At 39.4% G+C, this 26,728-nt stretch overlaps 5 protein-coding genes across 5 annotated transcripts; 1 reads left to right on the top strand and 4 right to left on the bottom strand.

Moving 5' to 3' along the window:
• Position 1: 1 nt before the first annotated feature.
• On the bottom strand, positions 2–3,440 carry LOC126865943 (probable cytochrome P450 12a5, mitochondrial). The gene is given in 11 exon segments (XM_050618912.1): positions 2–812; positions 881–1,081; positions 1,147–1,225; positions 1,304–1,473; positions 1,543–1,726; positions 1,794–2,044; positions 2,121–2,262; positions 2,341–2,463; positions 2,543–2,654; positions 2,977–3,305; positions 3,307–3,440. Coding segments are annotated over 11 exon segments (1,836 nt in total). The 3' UTR covers positions 2–701.
• Positions 3,441–3,694: 254 nt separating this feature from the next.
• On the bottom strand, positions 3,695–6,085 carry LOC126865946 (H2.0-like homeobox protein). Its single transcript, XM_050618915.1, has 4 exons — positions 5,492–6,085; positions 5,116–5,328; positions 3,961–4,151; positions 3,695–3,886 (listed from the first exon to the last, which is right to left on the bottom strand). The coding sequence occupies exons 1-4, from the start codon at positions 5,592–5,594 to the stop codon at positions 3,695–3,697; spliced, it is 699 nt and encodes a 232-aa protein (XP_050474872.1). The 5' UTR covers positions 5,595–6,085.
• A 179-nt stretch (positions 6,086–6,264) lies between these two features.
• Positions 6,265–8,132, bottom strand: LOC126865948 (uncharacterized). Its single transcript, XM_050618918.1, has 3 exons — positions 7,545–8,132; positions 7,171–7,457; positions 6,265–7,078 (listed from the first exon to the last, which is right to left on the bottom strand). Exons 1-3 carry the CDS (start codon positions 7,699–7,701, stop codon positions 6,935–6,937), a joined length of 588 nt encoding a protein of 195 aa, XP_050474875.1. The 5' UTR covers positions 7,702–8,132; the 3' UTR covers positions 6,265–6,934.
• Positions 8,132–10,600, top strand: LOC126865947 (uncharacterized; the record flags this gene model as incomplete). Its single annotated transcript, XM_050618916.1, has 3 exons — positions 8,132–8,401; positions 8,460–8,579; positions 8,657–10,600. Coding segments are annotated over 3 exons (651 nt in total), but the record flags the coding sequence as incomplete, so codon positions are not given.
• Positions 10,601–11,534: 934 nt separating this feature from the next.
• Positions 11,535–24,052, bottom strand: LOC126865933 (uncharacterized protein PF3D7_1120000). Its single transcript, XM_050618900.1, is given in 12 exon segments — positions 11,535–11,694; positions 11,696–11,912; positions 11,980–12,174; positions 12,409–12,640; positions 12,717–12,889; positions 13,345–13,778; positions 14,392–14,717; positions 15,344–15,763; positions 15,836–16,869; positions 16,940–17,707; positions 21,159–21,422; positions 23,793–24,052. Coding segments are annotated over 12 exon segments (4,167 nt in total). The 5' UTR covers positions 23,872–24,052; the 3' UTR covers positions 11,535–11,669.
• Between the last annotated feature and the right edge of the window lie 2,676 nt (positions 24,053–26,728).

Genomic DNA, 26,728 nt, shown 5'->3' with positions numbered 1-26,728 from the left:
AATTTTTTTATTATTTTCTTCGGGAATTTATTTTCCGTAGTTGTCCCGTTTACGGGATAATTTTTTGAGCAAAATGTGCATATTTTTATATTTGACGTTACATCTAAATAATTTTTTATATTTCATTCTCAGAGCACTACGATCAAAAGGATAAACTTGGGATGCTGGCAAAATTATAGAAACGATTTTATAGGTTAATTCGTAAGGATTACCTGTACATCTAAAATAGGCACGTAACGTTGCCTACAATGTTCATGGTGTCCCATGGATGGAGGTAATGACAAACGTGCGTAAAGATGTACGGACTTCAAAGTGCCTGTCTTTCAAATTCTATGTGAAGGTAATCTGGATCTTATAATTTAGAAATATTGTTAAAAGATTTCTTGTTATATCCATTTTACAGGTTCTGTACGCCTTTAAGTTTTTAACTTTTTCTCAACATCCAATGTCGGATTACGCGTCTAAACAGTCTCGAATAGATAATAAATTAAACCAAAATCCTTTCTAACAATATTTTATTTCATTTTTTCTATTGACGTAATGAATGTCCAATAAAAATGTACGATAAATCACAACTACTGTTATTTAGTCTAAATTATGCCTCGCTGTATTCCAAGTGTTGATTTAATAACAAGAAACATAATATATTCCTATCTATGCGTTTCTTTGCAGTAACTAGTACTTGATTATTATCGTATAGACTAATATCTATTCACGAAACGGAAACGAAGTGGCTTATTGGGTACATTCACCATCATAAAATTGCTTTTGATGTCAGCATAATCATATTCAACTCTGAATTGTCGTACAAGCTGAAATATGAATAACGCGATCAATTAATAACGATTACAATAATATGATTAAACCTAACAGTAAATACCTTTGCTGTCAGTAGCATCATTTTTATTTCAGCCATACTTTTCCCTAAACATGATCTCACACCATATCCAAAAGGTAAATAGCTGAAGTCTGTATCTTCTTTTGCACAACTAGACAACCATCTTTCTGGCCGGAATTTTAACGGATCCTCGAAGTTCTCCTCGCGTTGTGAAGTAATTTGATTTGCCATTATGACAAATGTCTATAAGAATTTATTTCTTAACGAAGCAATAATCTTATTTAACTACATTTTGCTATTACGCTTACCCCTTTAGGTATCGTATATCCATGAAGATGTATGGTTTTTGGTAACAGTCTAGTGATGTAGGGGATAGCAGGGTGTAGTCTTTGAATCAAATAAATCATTATCGTAATAATATAATAGTGATATCTACTCGATGTGTACTCTTATGAAAATTACTACCTTAAAGTTTCTTGAAGGCAAGCTTTCAGATATGGCATATTTCTCAATGTTCTTTCCGTGAAAGGAGCATCGTTATTTGGCAAAACAGAAGTAATTTCATCGTAGAGTCTTCTTTGCGTCCGTGGATTCTTTGCCAAATTATATAATATAAACGCCTCGGAGTTTGCCGTCTAGAAATCGAATAAACGTTAAATTTCATTATACATAATTGTCACTGCTGTTATGCTGTCAATAATTACCGCTTGAACACCTAAAATGATCATATCCATCAGCAACGTACAAATGTCATCTGGATGAATACCTTCGTTCACGAGAAGCTTTTCCAAAACAGGTGAACTATCCTCAGCCATTAAACTTTTCTCTGCATGGGATTTGCGAATTCGAAGTTTACCTTGAGCTTGGCGGACATATTTTCCTATGACACTGAAGAAGACGTTCACGAAATTTCCTGGAAATAATTCCATGTACGAAATTTTCGTCATCAACTTACTTATCGAGCACGTCACAAGCTTCGAAGAGCTTCTTAGCGAATGGAGTCAAGAAAAATCGCCACACTTGAAAGCCAGTTTCACAGCGGCTCATGTACTTGTGAGCTGTTAACAAGGCGTTAATAATTCTTGATGTTTCGGACGTCGGATTGTAGCCTGGTGACTCCAAAAAGCCGAGCCGCTTGTTGAATGTTACGTCGTAAAAACACTCCATGGCCCAGCGAATCATATCTTCGTGGAAACTAGCAGGCACCTATTCGCGTCATTAATTTATCGTGTTGTATCGTAAGGTTAACATTATCAAATTGTATAAACTGTAATATATATACTTCATTTTGTCTGTTACGTATTTTGTATATCCTAGTAATAACTTCGTCGCAAATCGTATCGATCTTCCCAAAAAAGCTTGGAGCAATTTGACCGAATATTTGCTCCACCTTTTCTCTCACTTCTAACCATTCTGTACCTTGCCTGAATAATTTTTTGATCAATAGATTTCAATTTTACGTGTATACAAATTATCTGTGATAGGTGCAGGTATTTACTTACATAGAAAACGGCCCTGCAAGACGATATTTACGATAGTTCAGTCGATAATGTTGTAGAATATCGATTCCGCTTCTTATAGGCGTATCGCCTTCCTGCTTAAGGACCTCTGCTATGTGTTCGGGTCTACATTAATGAACAAGGGTAATGAGCAAAAGCGTAATAAGACAGAGCTATCGAAAATTATTACCTTGGAAAAGGTTACCTGTGAATCATGACAATGTCTCCTGAAAGAGGTCCATTAATTCTTACGATACAACCGTATTCGTTGAATAAATATTTTAAAGGTGTTACATTGCGATTCCACGTCAGTCGTCCTGAAAATTTGTTCGTCATTTGAAATTTAACAATCATCTATCTTCGCAGAGACAGGATTGACACTGAGCTATTTCAAACTTTTATGAGATTTACGTGATATCGTCTGAATTCTTTTATTTTCTGTAACTATTCTTTCATCGAGATACCAAAGGGAACGCTCATTTGGAAATTCGAAGAGCAAATCGAATTTTCCTTTTAAAAGTTTTCTGTCCACTATTTCTTACGATCACATTATAATTGTACAGATAACGATAATTGTACAGATAGAAACAATACTGGTCTCTTCGAATTTCAACCTATTGGTACTTCAACAGATCGTACCCTGGGTGAATCTGTTGATTAGCAGACTGGAAAGCACTTGCGTACCGAGGAGCGGCACGTATTTCCAATATTTCTCCCAAATCTTCAAAATCGCCGGTCCAGGGATCTCTTCGAATGGCAATGGCGTCTTATCACCGGTAATCTGCGACTCGATCTTCGATGTAGTCACCTCGAACGTAGTAGTTGAAACTTCTGCAGCCGTTTGATCCAGCAGAGGAATCGCATCTGCGCGTAAAGACTCGTTGACGACAGAAGCTGCTTGTGACTGAGTCATGGATGCAGCTAAAATGCAGAGAAATATTGATAACCTAACGAGGACAGTATTTTCAAAAATACTTACAGAGAAGATCGGAAGTGTCGATATTTAGACATTTCTGACTCTCGCTTGCTGCCAGAGGTTTCGACATCTTCATCACCGAATATTGTCGAGAAATCGACATTAAACGTGGTAATAATCGTTGCATTTTAAACCGCAGTTTGTTAGCCCCCGATTAATATTTTCTTTTAGGAAAGAAATAACAGCTTAGTTGTCCTGGTAACCGGCAAAAAAAATGTTAATATCGTTTTTGCAAATGGCGTCACAACAGGGTGAAGTACGTGTCGAATCCAAACAAACGGAATAAAGCTATTTACGTATAAACTTTATTTAACATAAAAATTTATCATTACAGATTACAAACTAGACGATATGAAACATCGTAAATGTACATTGTAAAATTCACACATCAACTTCGATCTCCACATCCTCTTCGTCTTCCGAAACAGTCTTTTCAGTCGTTGCACTCTTTGTATCATCCTTCGCTAATTTTCTAGACGATTCCTTCTGGGAATCGGAGTTCGATAAAGCAGTGTTTTCGCTCTCTTTCGTATGCCGCCATTTCATTCGTCGATTTTGAAACCAGACTTTTACCTGCGAAGAACAGATCATCGTTCGAATTCGACTTTTCCAATTGCTTTACTTTCGCAGCTAATTTAATGTTATACTTGTGCGTCTGTCAAGCCTAAAGTAGCAGCAAGTTGCCGCCTGTCCGGTTTCGTGATGTACTTTTGCAGAGAAAATCTTCTTTCCAAACCTTTTCGTTGCAAAGAACTGAACACAGCCCTCGACCACGATCTTTTTCTTCTGGTATTGGTCTCTGATTGATTGGTCGGTGTCGAGGCAGACGATATCGGTACTGTAAAAGTTCGTAAAAAGCTAAAAGGTTTTAATCGCTCTCGAAATATTTCTAGATCCTATACAAACACGGTAAGGGGAAGTGCTTGGTTGGATAAAACAGAGGCTTGAAGATTCGTCGCGGTGGACGCTAGTGCAAGATTACAAATTAGAGGGAAACGTGACATGATGTAAACATTGTAAACGGTAGTCTTAGCTGGATGGGTGTCTGTTTCAACAGATCCTATGCCGAACAAGAGGCCTCCAAGATTGGGTACTTCTGGCTGATTTACAGCCCTACAGAAGTATACAACATGTGTACGAGTTTAAACAGTGTGGTTCTCTCTCCGGTTGGTACGGTCCTCCGCATGAATTGGATGGCTAACAGTTAGTAAGGTCATACTTATTTCGGGAACTTTGTGCTATCGTTTGAAAGTGCAACTTCTATTGATAAATTCTTACTTATTCTATTGTTAGTCGTCGATTATAAGCGGTTGAATCATTTGGAAACATCCGTTTCTGCTTAGTTTTCGGTGATCTTTTATTATATCAATATTTTTATCACATGTAAACAATATACGAACGAAAAGCAAAGGGGAGTCCAGGTTTTCGACTTTTTAGCTAACCAAGAAGGAGTACGACGAAACCGCTGTTTACATCGACTATAAACGAATGGTGGCACTTAAGATGTCGTTTAAACACGAACAGGAAACACGGGAATACACTGACGCGTAAATATTTTGCTCTACTTGCTGTCGAGTATTCGGAGACAAGACAGTAGTCCATATGGTCACATTTGTTAATGACGCAACTTTCGTTTCATGAGCTAGGGTTTTTAGACGATTTCCGCTAAAGGCATCGAAACGATCACGAATAACGTTAAATCGATTAATTCGCGTAATATAGTTGTATTAATTTTAGAAATACGTCTATACATAGAACAAAGAATAGATTACGAGCAAAGATTACACTTTTTAATTTCTCACCTCTGGGAACAGGTCGAAGTGGTGCCGGTCGATAAATACTCGTATAATTTTCGACTACTCCGTTTCCATGGTTGGTACTTGCGTAGTTTCCGGAAATCGCAGTTTGAACGTAAGAAAATGGAGGGCAAATTCGTAGGGCTTCGCACCTGACGCAACCTCCAGGACAAGGACACCGCACCGTGGAAAATTGTACCGGAAGCGGCCTTAGTACATCTTTCGAAACATATATATTTATTCAGAAGTTGACCATGCAGGTCAAACAGGCAGTACGATGTCCATTTCATAACGATTACTTTTTTTGAAAATCGAGTCAACTAATGGAAATAAAGAAAATAATTTGAAGAACACGATAGATAGCCGTTTTTCGTTCCATTACCTGTTTTCTTCGATGAAATTTCATCCGACAATATACGTTCTACTCCAAACTTCAATTGCTTCGAACAATTCGTATCCACAACGCGAGTTTTCACTTCGTTCATCTTTATCTTTTCCCTTTAACTCACTTACACGAGATTCCGATTATCCTAATATTTCCGACGCACACTTTTAACGACTACGACATTTTCCAACAATGCTCCACTTGAAATCGTAATCCAAATAAATCACGCACAAGTACACTCCACCGAACTACAAAGTTTATGTCATGATTAAAAGTGGATACAGTGTTTTTGACAATGATCCGATTCTTCGCCGATTACAAATAGAAGATGATCGAATTATCAGTCACTGGTGTCAACGAAAATAGTTACAGGTTAAACAATGACTTTCACGGAAGTGCATCAGAATGAACGAGTGAACGAGTTCCTGCCATGTTCAGAACGGAATTTGGTTTAAAAAAAAAATGATCCGAGCTCGCTGCAATTTCGTACGTGGGATTGGTCCACATGGACGGTGTAGGCGTGGCTCTCAGAAGATTGGTCCCTGAAGGACGATGAGTCTGATGTCAGACTCGATGGAGCATTGCTCGGAAGAATTCCCGATTTGATGCGTTTCACCAAATAAATATTATAAAATACGCTTAACGCATAAAACGGGATAAATTACCGGGAAATTTAAAAATAAATTTAAGAGAAAAAAAAATATAAAATATAATTAAGAAAACACTTTGATATTGCAACTAGATTATAGTTCCATTTTATTCGAATATAATTTATTATACAGATTACAATTCTTTAAGGTCATCTTTTTATAGAAATTATAGTTTTCACATGTACTACTGTAAATCGTTACCTACCGCTATCATTAAATAAATTCGATTACATTGAGGAATCACGAGAACGAAAATTTTGAACGTAATCGGTAATCTTTTTAGAAATGAAGTTCCAAAAAACAGAAATAGACGCTATTCGGGTTATACATGTCTGAGGAATAATAGCATAGAGACGTATGGCTGATGATATCTCTGGAAGCCATATGGTTATCTTTGCATGCAGACTTTCGGAGTATACAGTCACTTAGGTGTTTATTTGAAGAGCCATGTTTGAAGCAGCCTCTACCCACATGCTAAGAATATTCTTCGGGATATGTACACACCGTGATCCTCTATTCGATTTTATTAGGTTTTAGGATTTTCAAGAGTCCGGCGAATCATGATAAGCGAACCCCTAATTGAGTCCGTCAATCACGATCAGAAATTTTTACCACGAATCTCTTATATTCTCGTGTGAATCGATCAGATCGATCCTCGAATACGAAACTTACGTTTTCAACTATCCGAGATTCTACTATCCGTGATTTTCTAGCAAAAGTCTAGCGATATCCATCGATAGTGGCGAACGTAAGTCTTGTATTTCTACTTTTAGATCCATTCAAAGCATCATCAGTTAATATTGTACATTGTATAAGATTTTGACAGCAGGATCATTCCTTGGTACAGCTTCTCGATTTCGGAATCGTTCTCTGCCGCATCGTGCATAAGGGAGTTTCTTTTTGGACGATTATAGTTTTGCAAACCCTGCAGGTTCTGAAATGCGAATGTCATTTTTGTATGTAGAATATGTCAGCTTCGATTCTCAATTTTGTAACTCGATCGCCTAAAACAAAAGATCAACTCACTGAGAGCACTATAACGTTTCCATTGCCCGTGTTTCCCATTGCGTTTTGACGAATTGCTGTTATTATAAGAGTAAGCAAATAGCCACCGAAAGCAAGAAACGAAAGCGCTGTGACTGACAATTGGAATATCTTTGAAATTTTCGTATCTTTCCCCTTATCTTCGTGATAATCTTCGTAACGTCTCATTGGCTTTTTGTTCATTCTTTTCAAGGGCTGTGCAACGGGCAATGATGACGAAAATGTTCTACTCGATATCTCTTCGGCTTGTACATCTTCCTCGACAACATCTACGCTCGTAAATTTATTCAATCGATTTCATTTTTTCAATTACCTTCTTAAGTTGAATGTGTTTCTAAGGTTTCGAAAAAGTTTACCTTCTTCATCCGCGAGTGAGGACTTTATTTGAATTAATTCACTCATTGGTAGTTCGCTCAAACAATAAACTTCCTGCGTATAAAACGATGTCCGATTTGCCAATGTAACTTTCAAGCAGAGACATATCAATAGAAACGGTATCACGCCGGTATTCATGTTAAACTGTATTTTACGATTTAAACTGAGTTGTGAATCTCGCGAACGATGCTTCACCGACAACGATGTTTCATCGACAAGGTTCGTTTCGTACTAGTTCGAAAAGGTAATGAGGTTCTCCGAATCTGGAGATCTCGTCTCTCGTGCTTGGTTGACAAAGCGAAAAGAGTTTCAATCGTGGTCATCACGCGACCAACTAGGAACAGGAACGTTACGAATCAACAAGGTGGAAACAAGTAATTAACATCCGTTAGAACCAGGTCGAATGTAACTCTTAGTGTAGGAAAAGCTCCAGTCGCGATACAATGCAGAAGTTTTTGTGTACCGCTTTCTGCATTTCCACTATAGCGTTTTGTGCCTCCGGTTTACCTCAAGAGGATGATGGTTAGTCGCAAAACTTAAGCTTCACGATAAATCAACAGCTCGTTAATTGATTCGACTCGTAGGTGTACTCGACAAGATAAAGACAGGCTTGGAATATGCGACCGATTATCTGGAGACTGCAAAGGATATCGCAGATCTGGTTGCAAAAAGTTTAGGCTCTAAGCAGAAGGAAAGACGAGGAGAGGATGATAAAACAAAGGAGAAAGGAAGTTTCGGTCCTTCTAACGTTATGTCCGCGTTCTTCCGTCTTTTTGGACTGGATTCGCAGAAAGTTACAGCCATTGCTGTGAACAGCGTTATATTTCTTGCGCAAATGGTACGTGTCTATTGCTCGATATTTTACTATCAAATAATGGCGAGTCTCCGATCTGCAGATAAGTTCGTTGTTTAACTTGAAACCTCCGAAAGAAAATGCCGCCAGGAGTTTGGAAGACGAGACTGATGCTTCATCTTGGAATCCAGCTAAACTTATCACGGAGAGCAAGAGCGAGAGAGTGAGTCACACTGAATACAAAAATGAAACAGAAATTGTAAGTTACGAGATAACAGATGCGAATAATTTTCTTTTTAGATACAAAACTTAATCGAGCAAGCTCATGACGAGAATCTACCGGTTCGACTGATCGAGAAACTAGATGGTGCTGATTCCGCGTGTATCAGATTGCTGGTATGCAAAATTTCACCGGTGATAAGGGCGACGCAGAATTTCCTAAAAAACAAAGCCCAATGTAAATCACATCAAATGACTTCGTGGTTGCCCAAAAGAGACGAATTCGAGGAAAACAGCGATGAATGCGAAAACACGCATACCGATTGCAATTTATTTTCCTAGCGGTAGTTATTGAATCGACCTGTAGTTTATTTAACTTTATTTGCTGCGAACTTGGTCGGAAAAAAATGACGGTGGGCCTGCAGGAATTTTTCAGAAACGCTGTAAAACCGAACACTTCGAATGTCGTATAACATTCACGTATTAATTTGAAAGGAAAATAGTCGAGACCTCTTTACTTGTAATAGCTGCGTATGATGGAATTTGCCAGGGATGAAGGTGTTGGTTTGCATAGCATATATATTTGCGTCCATACAAATATATACTATAATACAGAATATACAAGGTATTCCAAAATTAATTTACTGAACATTGCACATTGTAATATCTCTGGCGTACCGCGAGTATTCGTCGATGAACGAAAAGAAGAAAGCAGCGAAGTCAGAACTATCTTCTTTTCTTCAAATATGCACCATTTATTTTGAAATAAACACCGGTGAATTAAGTTTGGCAATACCCTTTATATTTCGAGCCATCTCCGGGATGGCTGCGGCCGCATTCGATTATCCAAATAAAATTATATTGCTTGAAGTCGTTTAATCTTTACAAACAACATTTGTCTCTTGTATGTTACATAAGAAAATGCTTGTGATCATGGAGTATGGAATCGAAGCGTTTTCATGGAAAAATTATCCCGACCGCGTTGCGAGGACGCTTATCGTCCGCTTACCGATTTTTAGCGACGATTAACGAAATAATCATCGATAATATCTGTAAACGCATTGTGCGAGAGACGTAATATTCAGTTACGTAACAAAACTACTCAATCGAGTTATAAAATGAACTACTCGCAAATTATTGCACTGTAGACGAAGCACCTTTTGACCGATTAAATAAACATAGAACCATCGGACGTAATATATTAACGATTTATCAACTTCCGAAGCAATAAACGATGACGATACATATTTTTCACCGAGGGAAGATACTTGTATGATTTATAAGGACGGTGCTAATGAATGATCTCTACTCTTTGAAATCTTCGTGTCAGACGAAAGTGTCAAACATCTTAAAGTGACCCTACGATTCCAAATATCGACTCAATGTCCTATTGGCATTAACTTTAATCGATACAAAATCAACTATATAGTTTGTTCGATCGCTGTTCTTACGATACACGAACATCGATTAATATCAGGGCCGATTGCTAAGTAAAAGAATATCGAATGAAATATCAATGATAAGATTATAACAAGAAAGAAGGAACCATTCGAGCAATAACTACTTTGAAACAAGGTTCCTTGCGAAATTACCGGAAAGTTTTCTACGGTATAGTTACGTGTCAGACATTTCAGTGTAAGCTGTCACGTTCCACAGTGTAGAAACTTTAATCGTTCTACGCTATACATCTAATGAGATCAAAATTATTGCGATCCATATGCTGTCGAAGGTTAAATGTCGATCGAACGTTTCTAAAATTAATAAATCGATACGATAGCGTTAATTAGTGGCTTCTGATGATCGATCGATCGAGAAACCTTACGGTATATACCGTACTTACGCGCGAATCGGTTTAGAAAGTCGATAATTATGAAACTTTGGCGTTTGATAGACATCATGATAAACGCAGCAGAGAACATCGTACGCGCTGCAAGTTCGAAGCTCGAAGAAGTTGTCGATAAACTAACTCGAGTCGTCTACGAATCCCTGTTTACTATGGTATGCGACTTACAACATACACGATAATTAAGTAACTCGATACAAAAGCTAAGTCTTTCCGTTGACAATTTTGATTCAGATATCACATACGATCTGATAAAAGGAAAACCGAATCGACACTTCTCGTACGACGAAGATCACGCATCGGTTTCATCGCATATCCGTCTCAAACGCGATGAACGTTACCTGAAATCATTCGAAATATCCGATACATGTATATTATAGTAACCGTATATGATATAGGAGGTACGCATATTATACATTCTCGTTACATTTACGGAAAAATCGATCTCGAAAATATATAAAGGTTCAACAGACTGTTCGGGGAAAAAGAAACCAGCGGGTCGTATCGAGCGATACGGCCATCGAGAAATTCTTATTTACAACAGAACTCCGTCGCGCCTGTATTGATCTTTGGGCTTCGCGCAAATTCACGCATTTGGCTCGTTCCCTCAACGACTCACGAGCTTTGCACGCTGAACGGCGCGATGATTCGTTTCCCTTTATGAAAGTCTTCCGTTTTTACATGGTCATCCACTGTAACGTTAAAGTTACTATTAAACGAACAGTGTCGGTTAAAATTTTTGGATAAAATAATAATTACATCGTCCTATAGGCTGCTGTTCCGGATAAAATTTTAAGGAACGCCGATGCGACCGACCGTATTAGAAATGTAGCGCGATCACGTGCATGACAGTAGTCTCGTCTCGAAGCTCGTATCCGTTTCGTTTGATGTTAGAAGCTCGAGACGACAACCCTGCGTGCATTCGGTGAACGTCCGCGCTTCATTGCAGTCTTTGTGGTAGATTCAGCGATGAAACGAACTGAACTCGATAGGAACAAGCAAAAAGGAGGTTCTCGAATCAGCATAATAGGCTTGGTCAAGATGGGTACACGATCCAAAACGTGTTAACGACGAATATCGATCGAAACTCTCGCTTCCAAACGACTTCTAACGACTAACGAAAACACGTTTTCTTGAATTGGTTTAGAAACACGTGTAAGTACATAGAATCTACATCAACGAAACGGGTACTCGAATCTCCTAGCGTATGTCGTTTGGAACCAAACTTTTCGATGGACTGTGGATTGTTTTTTAGAGTGTCGTTCGACCTGGGCTGATCTGTGCTCTCGACGCAAGTTTGTCGCAGCCAATCCCGTAGATTCCACGTTCTCTCCATCAGGTTCGAAGAGTTCTTCTCAACGGTACAAACGCTGGTAGTAAAACCGCTATTAGGACCATATTGGGCGATGATGTTTTGCGTGTTGGGTGTCGGTGGTTGCGTTACAGTTAACTGAGACAAGATGTTTGACTGAATATTCGGCGTACCGAATGTTCCTGAAAGAATTTCGCAACTTGAAGAGAAAGTATTCGTGATATCATGCAAACGAAGATTTATACTCACCTTGTATATTGTTCGATTCGGCTGTAAGGTGGTGGAAACGTAGCCATCGCAAATAAGAATACATCAAAGTCGGCGGCGGTGGTATATTAGTATCCTGGCGTTTATTCAGCACGCCCCAGATCTCACGTATTTCCGAGTTTAGGTTTTCCAGGCTTGCGATGATTTCCGTCGACTCCTGGTAGTGATCCGGTTTGTCTGAGTACGAAGGATCAAGACCACAAGATCGAAAACAAATTCTTGAGTGGAAAGAAATAAACGAAAACAGCGCTTTGATAGACTCGAGGAAAATCATTTAAATCATTTGTGAAAATAACTAATAAAGTGACAAAGAAAAGGAAGGCGATGAAACAATAACTGGTAGCGGAATAGTGAGAAAAAGAGAGAAAGAGAGAGAGAGAGAGAGAGAGAGGGTCCGTTACAGAAACTTACCTATAAACGTGTCCGTTCCCAAATCAGTTGAACTGATACCACTGCTCACGCTAGACATATCGCTCAACGTCAGTTCTTCGTTTTTCGTCGTAGTCGCGTCATTTTCGTTGGTTTTAGCATTAACCACTCTCTCCAGAGATTGCTCCAAGTGCCTTAATTGGATCACTTTCTCACCCAGAAGGCTCTTAGTTCGATGCAAGTTCACTTCCATGTCCGAGAGTTCGCGTTCCTCCTAAAATCCATCGTGCGGATTTAACGCGCAGCTTTTAGAAAATACAGATTGAGAAGCAGGTGTATAAAAATAATACCTGAACTAATTGCTCGAGGGTTGCTCGGACGCTACGTTGTTTCCAAGCCCTCTGCCGTCCCTGGAATACGTTCTCCTGGTGTCGAAGCGCCTCCCGTGCCCTCTTCACTGAATCCCTTTCGACGTGAATTCGGTGTCGAAAGAACTCCAGCTCCGAAGAGGCATTCGCCGGCGCTAAAAAATCGAGCAAAATCCTTTTCGATGTCATCTGACTAGCTCGCACACGCGCGATGTTGGTGAAAGCAGCGTGCAAAGAAAGATGTAACGAAAAAAGAACCAACGAGGACAGACTCGACTCGTGGCGATAGAAAGAAAATAAAAAATCTGGTGGCGCACTTACGAGCAGGTGAAAGAGTACAAGCCGCTAGTTAAAGTAGAGAGTGTACAGATGCCTGGGAAAAAACAAATAACAACCGATTCTCAAATATCAGAAATAAACATGGGAGTATTGGGAGTAATCGAGAGAAACAAACGACTAATAAAAAGAAATTCTCATCTACGTTTCGCGCGCGTCAGAAATGGAAGCAAATAAGCGGTGAATTTTTAATTATCCGTTTCTGAAACATTCAGATTGCTAAAAAATGAATATTGTACTAATAACTAGGTGGAAATCTTCTGAAGAAAGTTACCTTTGTCTTGGAAAGGATAACGCAATGTATAGGCCGTTTCGTTGCTTGGCAATTGATCACCGAGATCCTCGAGCTTTTCCAATTGTTTCCTAATGTTCTCGACCGGGTTCTCGAGGTTATTATTATTGTTATTATTGTTGTTTCCGGTGGTAGCGGTAGGTTTCGCGGTGCTGGTTACTTTCTTGCTGATGTTCTTCTTCGTGGTGGTCGTGTTCGCGTTCGTCTCGCTGGCGATGCTAGTGTCATCAGGTTGGAATCTCACGTTCTTCGCGTTCGACGTAGCTGTGCTCTTCTGAAACCCCGAGTTCGCCTTCTGAACGTTCGGTTCGTTCGGATCGTGTAATTCTTCCGACTGCTCGTTCATGGTCGTCTGAGTCTCGTGCGCTTTAGCGTTCGTCGTCGCCGAGCTCGAGTGCGTGTTTCGTAGTGGAGTACTGCGAGCACGATTTAAGGCCTATAGCCAGACATTAGGACGAATCGTATGAACGTGAGGGAGTACCTTCACAGTTTCTATCTCGCTACGTGAATAATTGAACGAACACCGATGGGTTTAGTTATTTACAAAGAGCGTCGAATTTCATCATCGAGATACGGAAGATATACAACATACAGAAGATATACAACAGATGTGCTTGGTCAAGGTATAGTAAGTGGTATTAACTATGAAGGTACTGGAACTGGTGACAAGGAGAATGGATGTGCAAGAACTTAATACTAATATAGTGAACACTTGATCCAAATATATGAGTAAATATCGTAACACGTAGATAAAAACTGTGCTTCCGACTGATTTGTTAAAGTCATGGCACGTACAAGTAGTTCAGAGCGCGATCCAACGTGTCAACCCTTCGCGATTCAATTCGTTTTTCTGATTTCACGCGCCCTCCTCTTGTATAACGCCGCTACAATGGCGCGACATCCTAAAATATTGCAATGAAATACCGAATATTGCACCAAGTATGTATCTAATTATGTATGTATTACGGGAAAAACACACGGTTGATCGGAAGAAAAACTAGCGAAGCGACAAATCTAAACTCGACTCACTTTTGTTCCGATGACTCGGTTCTGTCGGTTCTCGTTCTCGTTGACGTTGACCTTTCGGTTTCCGAAGCCGTGGTGTATCCCTCCTTCCTTCTGTTCCTCTTGTCGATAACCGAACGAACCTCCTTCTTTAATTTCATATATTTCTCCTTCAACGCCATGTATTTGTCTTGCAGCAGTCGCTTTTCGCAACGCATTTTCTCGAATTCGATGCTCTCTTGGTGAATAGCTCTTCCTGTCTGTTTTCTCGCTTCTTTTTCTACTTCGCGTGAAAAATCGGCACGAATCTCCTCCAAATGTTGCTTATACATCTTGCGAGTGCGATCCTCCTGAAACCGCAACAGCGAATTTTTTCCAGTCACGTGTAATCGCAAATACGTAATGTAACCTTTCTTTCAGCTCTTCGTCTTCCATCGTGTCAAGAATAAGTTGAAGTAGTTCTTTTTTTTTTTAACATACATGTATTACAGGTAATCAGCATGTCGTGTGTGTCTAGGTTAAAGTATAAATGTAAGAGTGCAATTTTGTAATAGTATGCTCTGCAGCTTTATTGCTCTTCGAGTATAATTTTTCAAAATACAACAAGAATTTAGAAGAATCTGTCTTAAAGCTATCTTATAAGGCGTGTTCGAAGCTGGACGGTGTTATACAATCGTGGGTAAAACTGGGAAATTGAATGACATATTTATTTATACCAAAGTAGCTGGTAAGTGGATCGCCTTAATGCCTTCGCAGAAAAAAATTGCGCCTAATGGGTTAACTAATCATTGCATAACATTCATAGTTCGCATCATATACACAATCTAATATCCTTAAGAAACAATGGACATTGGACTAATAACACATTCAATAAGGAAAATAAAAATCTTCGGAAACAAGAAAAAAATGTTGCATACCACGCAACAACAAAGAGTTAAGTTTTTTATTAGAATAACAGACATCGTCAGGTACTCACGTTGATTCTAAAATCGCGTACAATTTCAACCAGACGTTGCTCGTGCTCCTCCGTGATTTTCGAAATATTCTCCCTTTGCTGCTCCCGTACCTGAGAGCGTAATTCGTCAAACTTCTTGTCCAATTCGTTCTGCAAAGCTTTAATTCTCGCAGAGTGTTGTTTAGTCAGTTTGATCTCGTTAAGTTTCGCGAGTTTCTCCTCGTCTAGATCACGTTCGTGTTCGTTCTCCAACTTTCCTATTTCTTGGTTCCGTAGTTCCAGCAGCTCACCCTTTCTCTCGTCGAGTTCCGTCTTCAGATTCGCCAAAATTTCCTGTCTCTCCTTTTCGTAGCAGACTTCCAATTCGGCCTTTACCTTCCTCAAGTTCTCCAGTTTAGCCTCGTCCATTTCGGCAATTAATTTTTGAATCTCCCGCTCCTCCTTAAAAGGTTATAAAAGATAACAAGATGAGATCTAAAATAATAACAGAAGCAGTTTAATATTACAAAATACCTTTTCAACCATCTTCCGCCTCGATTCTTCTAGCTTGTCGTTCATGTTTTTCTCCAGCTGCTTTTTCTGCGCCATGAAATTTTCCTCCAACTCTTTCTTCGTTTGCTCTAATTTATCTTTGTACTCTTTTTGCAAGGCTTCGATGTCCTTTTCGTGTTCTTGACTCAATCTTATTTTCGTTTCCTCCAGATTCTTGTCCTGCTCCTGTTTTCCGCCAGCATCACGATAAAGCTTAGGAAAGTCAGAGGTATCATCGTCATCGGTCTGCTCGTTTCGCGAGAAATCTACTTTTGATTTATTCTTCCGGCGCGCGTCGATGTCACTGTAATCGGTTTCGCTTTTCGAGTTCCTGCCTTGTTCCTGTTTCCCAGCAACCTCGTTGCGTTGCTTCTCTACGAGATCGAGTTCGCGATAGATTCTAGGAACGTCTGAGGTATCATCGTCGTCGGTCTGTTCGTTTCGTAAGAAATCCACCTTCGATTTGTACTTTCGACGCGCTTCGGAGTCGCTGTAATCGGTGGTCTCGCTTTTCGAGACCAGATCGATGTTTTTGATTTTGTTAAATTTATTGGTGTACGTGTAGTCCAGGCTGCTCTCCCTCGACAAACTTTCTCCAGATAAACTATCCCTTGTCATCTGCATACGGTGCTCCTTGTCAGAAACGTTCTGCGGAACAAATCTTTTGCGATGCTCGTTCTCGGAAACGTTCCGAACGACGAACCTCTTGCCCACGACTTTCCCATTTTTCTTCGATCCTTCGATTTTCTCTAACGATGAACTCTTCCTGATACCCTCATCGATTTTGTCTTCGGAATCCTCTTTGGTTTCCTCGTTGAATCTTTGACAATTTGTCTTTTGCGACGAAGGAATCCAATCGGTATCTCGATTAGAAAACATCGCGAGCATCTGAGCCTCCTGCTCTTCAGACTCGGATTCCGAATCGTCTTCGGATCTGGAATAGGTGAACCTGATGTCCAATTCCTTTTCTATGTCGAAACGTACGCTTTTCCGCTCTTCGTCCACTGGTCTGTCGTCTATTGATAACCGGTTAAAATTTAATAATCTGTACTAAAACGATAATAATACTATATATAAGTTTCTTACCATCCTCGGATTGTTTTTCTCTGAGAATCGACTTTAACTTGTCTCCACCGACGTTGCTGCTCTCGTCCGGGATCAGCATGGTCCTGAAATCATCGAGTTTAGCGCCTTCGTGACTAGGTGTAGTGTCCCTGCTTCTGTTGCTCTTCAGAAACATGGTCCCTCCGCCACTTAGAGTGAGTTCCTTTTGTTGACCAAACTGACTCGGGTGCTTCTCCTTATCAAACTTTTCAGACTTCTCTGATCTGGCTAACGTGGTGATGCTGAGTTTATCGATATCTATAATGTTCTCTTCGGAACTAAATCTGCTGGACAACTGTTCCCAGTCTTTTTCGTGCCTCGGACTAAGAGATTCCGATCTCTTTAGCACTTCTTTTAAATCTATCTCTTGCTTTGGAGTACTAACTGCGGTCGTATTGGTGGTTGCGGTTGATGCGATTGTTTCTAGAAGCTTAGGGCACTCGTAGAACCTTGGATCTTGAAATTTGAGGTTGGTGTAATCCCTGGCGGCTCTGTTAGTTGCCAGAGGATTATCTATTTTCGAGTCTTCTCGTTTATACAGCTGTTTGTCTTGGCCCATAGCATCCTTCTTCCTTGCACCATCAATTTTATCCAATTTTTTCAGAGGTGTCAACTTCGTAGGGATCCTAGTAGGTGGGGGAATGGTTTTGACAGATTGTTTTACAGATTCCTTCGACGGAGAGGATTCCTTGGGCAGAGTTGCTTCCTCGTGAGACTCGAAATCCTTCGCTGTTGTTTTCGAGTCCTCTTCTATCGATCAGAAAACACACTTTATATAGCTTCCTAACGCTGTTTCGCTATGTTGTTGGGAGAGAAAAAGCTCAAAAGAGGCAAGAATCGATACTCGTTCCACAGATCAGAGAAAACGCGCGTAAACTTTTCCACGCTTACGATGACCCTCTCGAGTGAAAAGAGGCGACAGTGTCAACGTTCTCTCGCGAGCGAGTCAACGTCTGTTTTCTCTTTTCCTTTCACTCTTTTTTTTTACACTCGTCAAAAGAGCAGAGAGGGATGAGCGATGAAATGGATAAGAAAATATGTTTAAAAGCTCAAAAGTGCGCGAAAGCGACTATTATGTGACAATGAAAAATACAGTTGTCCCGTTTAAAACGACCTGCATATTTTTCAAGCGCGATTTTTTTTTCTTTTTAACGATTTCGTGCCTCCTTTTATTCATCACAAAAGAAAATAAATCTTTTCCAACCGAACTATATACAGTGTCGGATTTGTTACATCGATTCATGAGACTTTTGTAGAGGCAAAACATGTCATATCGCCTTTGACACTTGCAAAACAGATGTACATGGAAATGAATATCGTATCAGTCGCAGCGAGGCAAAGTAGATAAGAAATAGATCCATGCATATACATTACAGCATCGATATACGATGACCTGTGTAACAGGTGATACGATCAAGAGCTAAGTACATACTTAGGTACATAAAGAGTCTGTTTTACAATCTCGAATTACATTTTCTAGAACAATGACATTTATCTCATTAGGGTATATACCCTCTATCTAAATAAACATTAAAATTTCTCCATCACACAATCGTAATTTTTTACTTTTGTGTATCACTAAGTGTGATATTTGTAGAATATTGATAAAATTGATTTTCAAAGAATTTTATTGTAAAATCATATTTGAAAATAATCCATCGCGAATCTTGTTTCCTGTTGAATTCATTGTGGCGTAGGGAGGATGTTACTTCGTAAACAACCACCGAGAATACACGATGGGGGAAAATTTTAAAAACTTCACCCTTTATACTAGCATGCCTTTAATCTTCCACTGTTTCCGGTGTAAAAAAAAAAAAGAAGAATATCAAAGGGAAAGGACTACCAACAAATATTGACTTTTCGCGCCCGTGCAGCTCTCTCCAGGCCACAAAAGCCACAGCGTGTTGAACTTGAGACAATGCTTTCTATTTCTGACTAAGTATGGGCGATACACTGTAATTGAATGATAATCTTTCGAGTAAAGGGACACGTTGCACGGTATTGCATCAAATGTTTATCGCGTGCGCCGTAAAACAGTAGTTCAAAGCTCATATCGAATCGTTGCTGTTTCATTGCCAAAGAGAAGTTTCGTAAAATTAGAGTTCGTCCTAAGGAAGCTGAACGAACAAGGAGAACGACGATAATTTCACGTGAACGCTAATTGGCTTGCATCCCTTTGGACCGTGACTGTGTCAGCAGCTGTGGAGCAACAGCCGGTAAGAAGTGTCCGCAATACCAGCCGAACAATTCGCGTTCGATGGACGGGGACGCGATAATTGGACGGATCGACGTTCAAGCAACTATTACGTACTTGCACGAGCAAGTGCACCAACGCGCGAGTGCCTTGATGAATATGTCGTACACTAAGGACCGGCACGTAAGAGTTTCAAGGGTCCTTTATGCAGCTAGCAGCGCGTCCACGCGCACAGCAGTTCCATCCAGTTGGAGAAATCGCGCGACAAATTCAATCGTGTATAACTTTATTGTACCCGAACCGATTACAACAAATAGCTTTTAACCTCGGTTCACTGACTGTGTCTCGTTTTATACGAAAACAATCGTTAGATTTTAGTTACACGCTAGAGATAGCCTTTCGGCGATGAACCTTGACATAGAAGTAATGTTGTAATTAATTTACACTGTACAAATGATAATCTTGTTTCTTATATAAAAGCAACGGAAGAGTCGGATAAGATAAGATTAACGTTACCGCAATCAATACCGTGTTCGTCAATAATTAATAAACGAAGCGAGTCAATCTCTCGATTCTATCGCATGACACGCACGCGAATCGAAAGGTTACATAAAACTTGAATGCCGTACTGACTTACATACATACTTAGCAGTAAACTACTCGGCGTTACGTAAAAAACTCGAGTCAATAAGTAGAGACTATTTCGTTGTCGGAGATCTGCGGTCATTGAAAAAGAAAACAAAGTGGTCTGTAATTGTACGAACTCGATGCTTCAAGGTCGAACGCAAGAAAATATCTTCACTTTACGTAATTGATATGAATCGCCTGAGTGTCGCGTATCCGAATACGATCGACTATCAAGCTTCAATCCGAGATTAAAAAAATCCAGATGCGTGATCGCTGATGAATATTAAAAGATAAAGCCAAAGCTGAAAAGCCTAAAAATACAAGTTTACTAGTTGAAGAAAAGCCAGCTTGGGTTTCGATTGACAAACGAGTCCTTGTCGTTTGGATATAGGAGTTTGGCAATGCGAGTTGACAACACGATGTAGAGTACTATAGTGGGAGACGCGTAGAGCGATAATTACCGAGATTTTGGCAATCGAATCGTAGAAAACACATGTCTTTGAAACATATGCCGTCTAGTAATTGTATTAGAGACAACTGTTACTTTTCCAATGATTTAAAGATTTAACGACACAAAAATCACGTCCAATCACGGGCATACGTCCAATTTCGATGATTAAAAATAAGGAAACAACGATTATGCGATATTCGAGCAAGTACGATTATCTTATCTTGTTTACTGGTATTCCCGTCGATAAGTTGTTCGAATACGAAAGATATCAAACTGATGAATGCAAATTCTATTATCAAAATGTTATGTTATCTATTGAAAGTCAGATTTGAAAAGTCTCGATAAACTATAGAGTCGTCGATTTCGATACTCAGAAACGAATATTGAACAAAATAATAAGAGAACGATTAGTAACTTTTATCCCTTCGGGTGCCAGGTTTAACCCTTTGCACGACTACTTCTTACTGCATTGTCTGGCATAAGATGCAAAGAAAAATGATCATGCCATTAAGATTCAATGATACGTATATTATACTTTATTTATATACCATCATCTACATACATGTACAAAACGCGAAGATACGTGGTTCGATAAATAATCTACCCTCGTTTGGAGTAGCAGCGGTCGGTGAATAAAAAAATATTACATCGTGTGTCATTTGTAATCAGTCTTCTCATCAATTATATACGTTCTACAAATCTATATGTATCGATCGCAGAATAGGACAAATACAAACGTGCGATTGGACTATATCATTCACGATCTACCTTCTATCGACTATATGTGTACCAATAAAAAGGTGGATGATGCATCGGTTAATCAGTCTTTGACTCTGTTAAACGCTAAGTGCAGCCAAGTGATAACAGTCCAAGTGCAAAGGGTTAATCCTATATTTTCCATTCAGCCGTAATGACGAGGCAATCCGTACCAACGCTGATTTGCCTGGTGTTATCAGGTTTAGCGTTGCCAGCCCTGGCCTGCTCGACCATCTCCTTGTAGACTGCGTCCAGAGGATGTTGCCAGGTGGTAATTCCAGTGGAAGCCTGATAGTAGTACCAAGCGCCGCTGGTTTCGTGGAAGCATGGTAACCATCCCTTCGGGAGGGCCGCCATCAGGCCCTCCCGAGCCAAATTCAGGAGGTGTGGTTCTGTTTCCGGATCGATTCCCAAGCGCCTCGCATATTCGAGCACCTCTGAAAAAGCATACGTGCACCATTAGCTGATTACAAACAGGGCGGTGGACCGTTAGCTTCTTTCGGTATGCATGGGCATTAATTTGCCTGGAAACGCGTGTGTCGAGCAAAACATCGAACAAGGTCAAGGATTTGCGAGGGAATAAAGATGAGCGAAAAATAAAGAAATTCTTCGCTCGTTGTTTCCATGAGAACGTCGTTACATTTTTCCGAGTATCTTTAACGCAACAAAACTCTATGAGAATAAAGCTTTTTATACCTTGACAGAGGACAGAATTTAAAAACTATCGGATACTGTAAATATTCTCGTCGATAAGTAACGAAGAAAGTATTAATAAGCTTAGTTAAAACAAGCAATTTCAAGGTTCTCTGGGTCAGCGTATGTAAAGCGTAACGGCGTTCATCGATTGTAAGCCAGGTGGAAGTACACGTGGTAATATGGAACTATTCCACTAGAAAAAAGGGATCCCAAAAATGTTTACGCGTCGTATGTACATTCTATTAACATTTATCTACGATATTAAAATTAATACGTTTCGATGTAACTACATATAAATTAAAAGCTTATTATCAGGGCAGTAATTGGCATATCAAAGTGCAAACAAATTAACGATAACGCTAAAAATTCGTCGATCCGAGTTCTCACTGTCTGAGTAAATTTTGACATTGAGTCAGTCACTTGTGTATACAGGTGAAACACTTCAAATGAAATGCGTACAACATGGCCCGATATAGACACGAAAGCACGTTTATGAAAGAATAAATCCATTATTGTTAGCGTTAAATCTACCACTCTATTAAACAGCTCATTAGTTACGTCATAGACAGATACGGTTATTTGCTTCTCGTTAAAAATAATCTATGTTTGCAATCTATCAAAAGCAAGAACTCGCATCAGCAAACATCGATTTCGATTATTGGTTTCCATCGACGATGGGAAGAGTTACCTATTCCTATTAATTTCTCCATCTTTATTTGCATCGAGCATCCGCTCGCGATTCTTTCACGCGAAAATGTATTCTAGTAATTGTGAAATCACGATCAGAAGCCGTATGCATCGGCGGAAGTACCGATAACGTCTAATATCGAATACGCAATTAATGGCAAAGTCGCCGAATAAAGAAAAAAATGTATCTTCAATTATACAACCTGAGTGCTTTGCATCTTCTTAGAAAATTCAAATCGACAGACAGCGTTACAAAAAGGGCCGATTAAAAATTCCATCATGGAAGTCTTTGACAGGTGGCTCCGGGTACAGGGGAAACCGCCACATCTGTCTTTCTTGCGGTGGCGAAAATTTCGTAGCCATAACAGTAACAACTCACGAGAATTTCATGGAACTTCGGTAGATAATCGACAGAAATAAGGTCGTAGGATGAATTCTACTTATGAATTTCGTCCATTTGGAGGATTTTGCCCTGCGTAAACTAACCAGAAGTATAGATAGCAAGAGGGGAGGTCCTCGAGGCTTATGACAAAACTTTCGCCGCACTGCGGATTCTATTGATTTTCCTCGCCATGCTAGGGTACGAGCTCAGTGTTCCCGTCCTACCAGGGTGTAAATAAACAAGGAAACTCACCGCCGAAACTATTCGACCTTCTCTCACTTTATCCGTGATCTTTTACATTTTAATCTCGTCGTGATGATTTTTTACCTCCTTTATCCACTTATTATTTCTCGAATGGATTTGACCTTTTTTCTTTTAGGTGTAATCCAGTTTTAAGTAACTATTGCTTTTCTTTTTTTTTTGCACTTTCTTCGATCGAAAAATGAACGCGAAGAAATCGTAAATTTGGCATAGAAGGATCGTATATCTAAGTGCGTATTTTGAAATTTATGTTTGCGGAATGGACGTAAAAATCAAACGAAGCACATCAAAATGACATCGCCTCTTGACATTTTAATGAAAAACAAAGTTGTTGTCGGTTGGTTTAAACTGCGAACTATTATAAGATTATTTCTCAACGTTTCTTGTTCTACAACGTATCATTGAATATGAATAATCAAATATTTAATGCAGGTTATTCAATCTTTGGTTAGGCTAATTAACTATTTCATGGTCTGATTCGCCGATAGTCCCGGGAAACTAGATAAAGGATGAAATAAATATTCCATCGAGTCAGTGATTACCGAATCACCGTCGTTTCCAAGGATTAACGAGAGAGAAAAAGCGAGAGAGAGAGAGAGGGGGGGGGGGGAGAGAGAGAGAGAGAGAGAGAGAGTGAAAGGGAGTCAGAAGTGTGAATAACAGCCGATGGCGAGCGAAGAAAACCACCCCGTGCTACATCGATCGAGAGCGTCAAGGAGGAAGAACGGAAAAGTAAAAACTAGCATACAGTCATCGAGTAAATTCGCGGATTTACACGTACCTTCGTCTGACGGATGCGAGGTGCCGTCGAAGATCTCCTTGCACACGATTGTGGCTGCGCTTTCCTGAGAAATACTCATGCTAGCACGAACAGCCGTGTCCCAAGTGCAGGAGATTCACATAACACGTCAAACGCGGACGTGCTTGGACCGCGGACAATACACCGAGTAGTCGCGTGGGCCGATGAACGTCATTTTCCGTAACGACGACGCGTGCACGCCAGGCTTTCGCTCCGTTGACGAGGCCTGTCCGACGACAGTCAACGTTCAATTCGACTTGAACGTAGGCGGTGGAAGGAGGAGCGAACACGAAGCGTACAGCGCCCCCGGTAGTCTGACCTCGAACTAGGCCAATGATAAGGAAACGAGTTACAGCCGGCGGCAACTGTCTTATCGATTAACCGAAACCCAGCGGCGATATTGTTCTTGTTGGCACCACCGCGCGGGAAACACCTCGAGCCAGCTGTCCAACTTGCACTCTGACTTTTTTTCCTTTTCGCTTCTTTTTCTCATTCTAGGTTGATTCGCGTCATGGAGAATTGGAGTGGAACGCGTCACTTTTGTGCAACCTATAGAATGGACCGTTGTGATGGAAATGACCTCGCCGTTGCGGACGCCACTTCGACCGTACTTACATACCTTCGTGCTTCAACTTCTTAAAGAAAATGAATCTGAATGAAGCTTGCTCTTATAATACCTTGATGGACTGTTCTAAATAAGTTTACGGATGCGAGTTTAAATCTCTCGCGTGTTTCGCGATGCTATATCTTCGGAGCTGGATGAATTTGATGAATTTGATGAATTCGTAAGTAGAAGAATACCTGAACGTCTTTCTCTAACTAAAGAACCATGGTCATTCTCCTCCATTTTGAAATATGTTAATGTAGTGACACATATACTGCGCAATATTTCAATATTTGATGAATAGAATACGGATATAAACATGTATGTACTTATTTATGAGGGAATGAATAACACATTACGATCCTGACATCTTAAACGCAGTCGATTGTTCTTGGAAATGGTATATGTATTTATAGAAAATATATGACCCGTGATTTATTCCTTCAGTCCTTTTTATAAAGAATTTTTAATCATTATACTGGTATACGACGAGAGCTTAGTTTAAAAATGGTATTATGAGTGTAATAATAAAAGATATAGCTCAACAAACGTAAATAGAGTCTGTTTTTTTACAAAGTAAAAAATGTATTTGTAAACAACTATTTTTAGACATCTATTTTTCATATATCTGCATTAATTTTAAAATATGCGATCTTTTATATTTTATCGATCATCGTGCAAAGTCTAAAATCTAGTGAGAACGATCGTGGCGCTAATGTAGCAGGCGTCGAATCTCATGGTGAATTTCTAGAAGATAACAGTTTTCTTCTTTGCCGATAATTTCTAGTGCCTTTGGTTATCAAAGGATGAAGAAGTTTCCCCTAGATTATTCGTACATTTTTAAACAAAGAAAAAAGTTCGATTAGATTGTCAAAACATAATCAGGTTGATTATTTTTTATATGTCGTATCGATATCGTGGTTGCATAACTTGTATAAGTTGCAAAATATTAAGCAAGAAAATCACTACATTTGGCTGTCCTCAGTAGAGATGGCGCCAATATATGCTTAACTTCCTCAAAAATTAATTTCTGCAATAAACTACTAACGGGTTTTTGACAAATTAATTTATTGCTAAATGAACAAATTCTGTAAATGACGTCGAACCTCAATCACTTTCGTCGAATGAGTATTTAATTTTTATACATTTTGGACCATTAACTGTTTCGATTTACATATTCATTATGCGATACTATACTTCAATTTTGCTATATGAAGTGCTAAAATATTTTTTACAATTCCAAATTATTCTAAAAGTATTAAAATTTTGGAAAAATGAATGTACTTTGACTTAAAACTTTACAATGCAAATTGCAGCTTGTTATCAAGTATTACCTATTAGTCCTTTCGGATTTGAATCTTTAAACTAGTTCCAAAAGTAGAAAGTGTAATACACTTAGATTTGAAACACTATATTGAAATACTATTATTTTAAATCAAACAGTACATCAACGTTCTACAATTCAACAGTTTGAGACTTCGAAAAGAATAAAATTTACGAAAATTAGCGATTCTAAATATCAGTAATAAATTCGTCGTGACTAAAAATAGATAGTTTTGCCATTGAAAGTGTAAGCTTTGCGTTTCGTTGATTAATCTAATAAATCGAGAATATGCAATTACAACCAAAATCAACTCGCAATACAGCGAAAAATTCTTTCACCTAGTGAAATAGAATCAACATATATAAATTACGATCACTAAAGTTACTTTTTCGAAAGCGAACAACAACTTCACTTTTTAGAAGTGGAAATATTTCTTTTAACAGAAACAATATTGTATTTAGCTTGCAATCAAACTTGAGTACCTCGAACAATATTTGTTGCAGCACAATCAAAGATACTACGATTACGAGTGAATCTTACTTTGCACGTAGCGAAATAAGAAACAGTGAAATAAAATAAGATGGTGTAAGGAGTGGAACGGTGAATTTGTTGAGACGCGGATCATTTTGGACAAAATCGACATTTCTTGACTCGAAGAAATGCTTCAAGGATGCATTTGTTCGCTGGAAGACTGGTATTTTCAATATCTTCTCCCATTTCGCCGTGGTACCAGTTACACGAGAAACCTGTCGCGTTTCCAGCAACAGCGAAAATAATGATCGGCCATCGATTGGGACATTTAAATTTCACGCTCTATAGAAAACAACGAGGACCGCCGAATCATGGTGTTAACGTTAACGACACCAGGTTTCGGGCGCCGTTTCGTCAAACGCGAAAATTAAATGATAATGATATCCTACAACGACGCTGAGCGAAATACTTGCGGCCTCGAGTCGAGAACATTTATTTTTTTCCTCTCTCTTTGGCCAT

This window comes from Bombus huntii, chromosome 5 (assembly GCF_024542735.1).
Source record: "Bombus huntii isolate Logan2020A chromosome 5, iyBomHunt1.1, whole genome shotgun sequence".
Classification (NCBI taxonomy): domain Eukaryota; kingdom Metazoa; phylum Arthropoda; class Insecta; order Hymenoptera; family Apidae; genus Bombus; species Bombus huntii.
The sequence above is the reverse complement of the archived record's forward strand: the minus strand, read 5'-3'. Positions and strand labels throughout refer to the sequence as shown.

What these genes read in the sequence shown, in the direction of transcription:
- LOC126865946 (XM_050618915.1), bottom strand. Translation starts at nt 5,594, where the DNA reads ATGAACGAAGTGAAAACTCGCGTTGTGGATACGAATTGTTCGAAGCAA. An exon ending in ACTTCGACCTGTTCCCAGAG is followed by an intron (nt 4,152 to 5,115) that starts GTGAGAAATTAA and finishes GAACTTTTACAG; the next exon opens with TACCGATATCGTCTGCCTCG. An exon ending in TAGGCTTGACAGACGCACAA is followed by an intron (nt 3,887 to 3,960) that starts GTATAACATTAA and finishes TGTTCTTCGCAG; the next exon opens with GTAAAAGTCTGGTTTCAAAA.
- LOC126865948 (XM_050618918.1), bottom strand. Translation starts at nt 7,701, where the DNA reads ATGAATACCGGCGTGATACCGTTTCTATTGATATGTCTCTGCTTGAAA. An exon ending in CTCACTCGCGGATGAAGAAG is followed by an intron (nt 7,458 to 7,544) that starts GTAAACTTTTTC and finishes TTACGAGCGTAG; the next exon opens with ATGTTGTCGAGGAAGATGTA. An exon ending in GAAACGTTATAGTGCTCTCA is followed by an intron (nt 7,079 to 7,170) that starts GTGAGTTGATCT and finishes TTCGCATTTCAG; the next exon opens with AACCTGCAGGGTTTGCAAAA.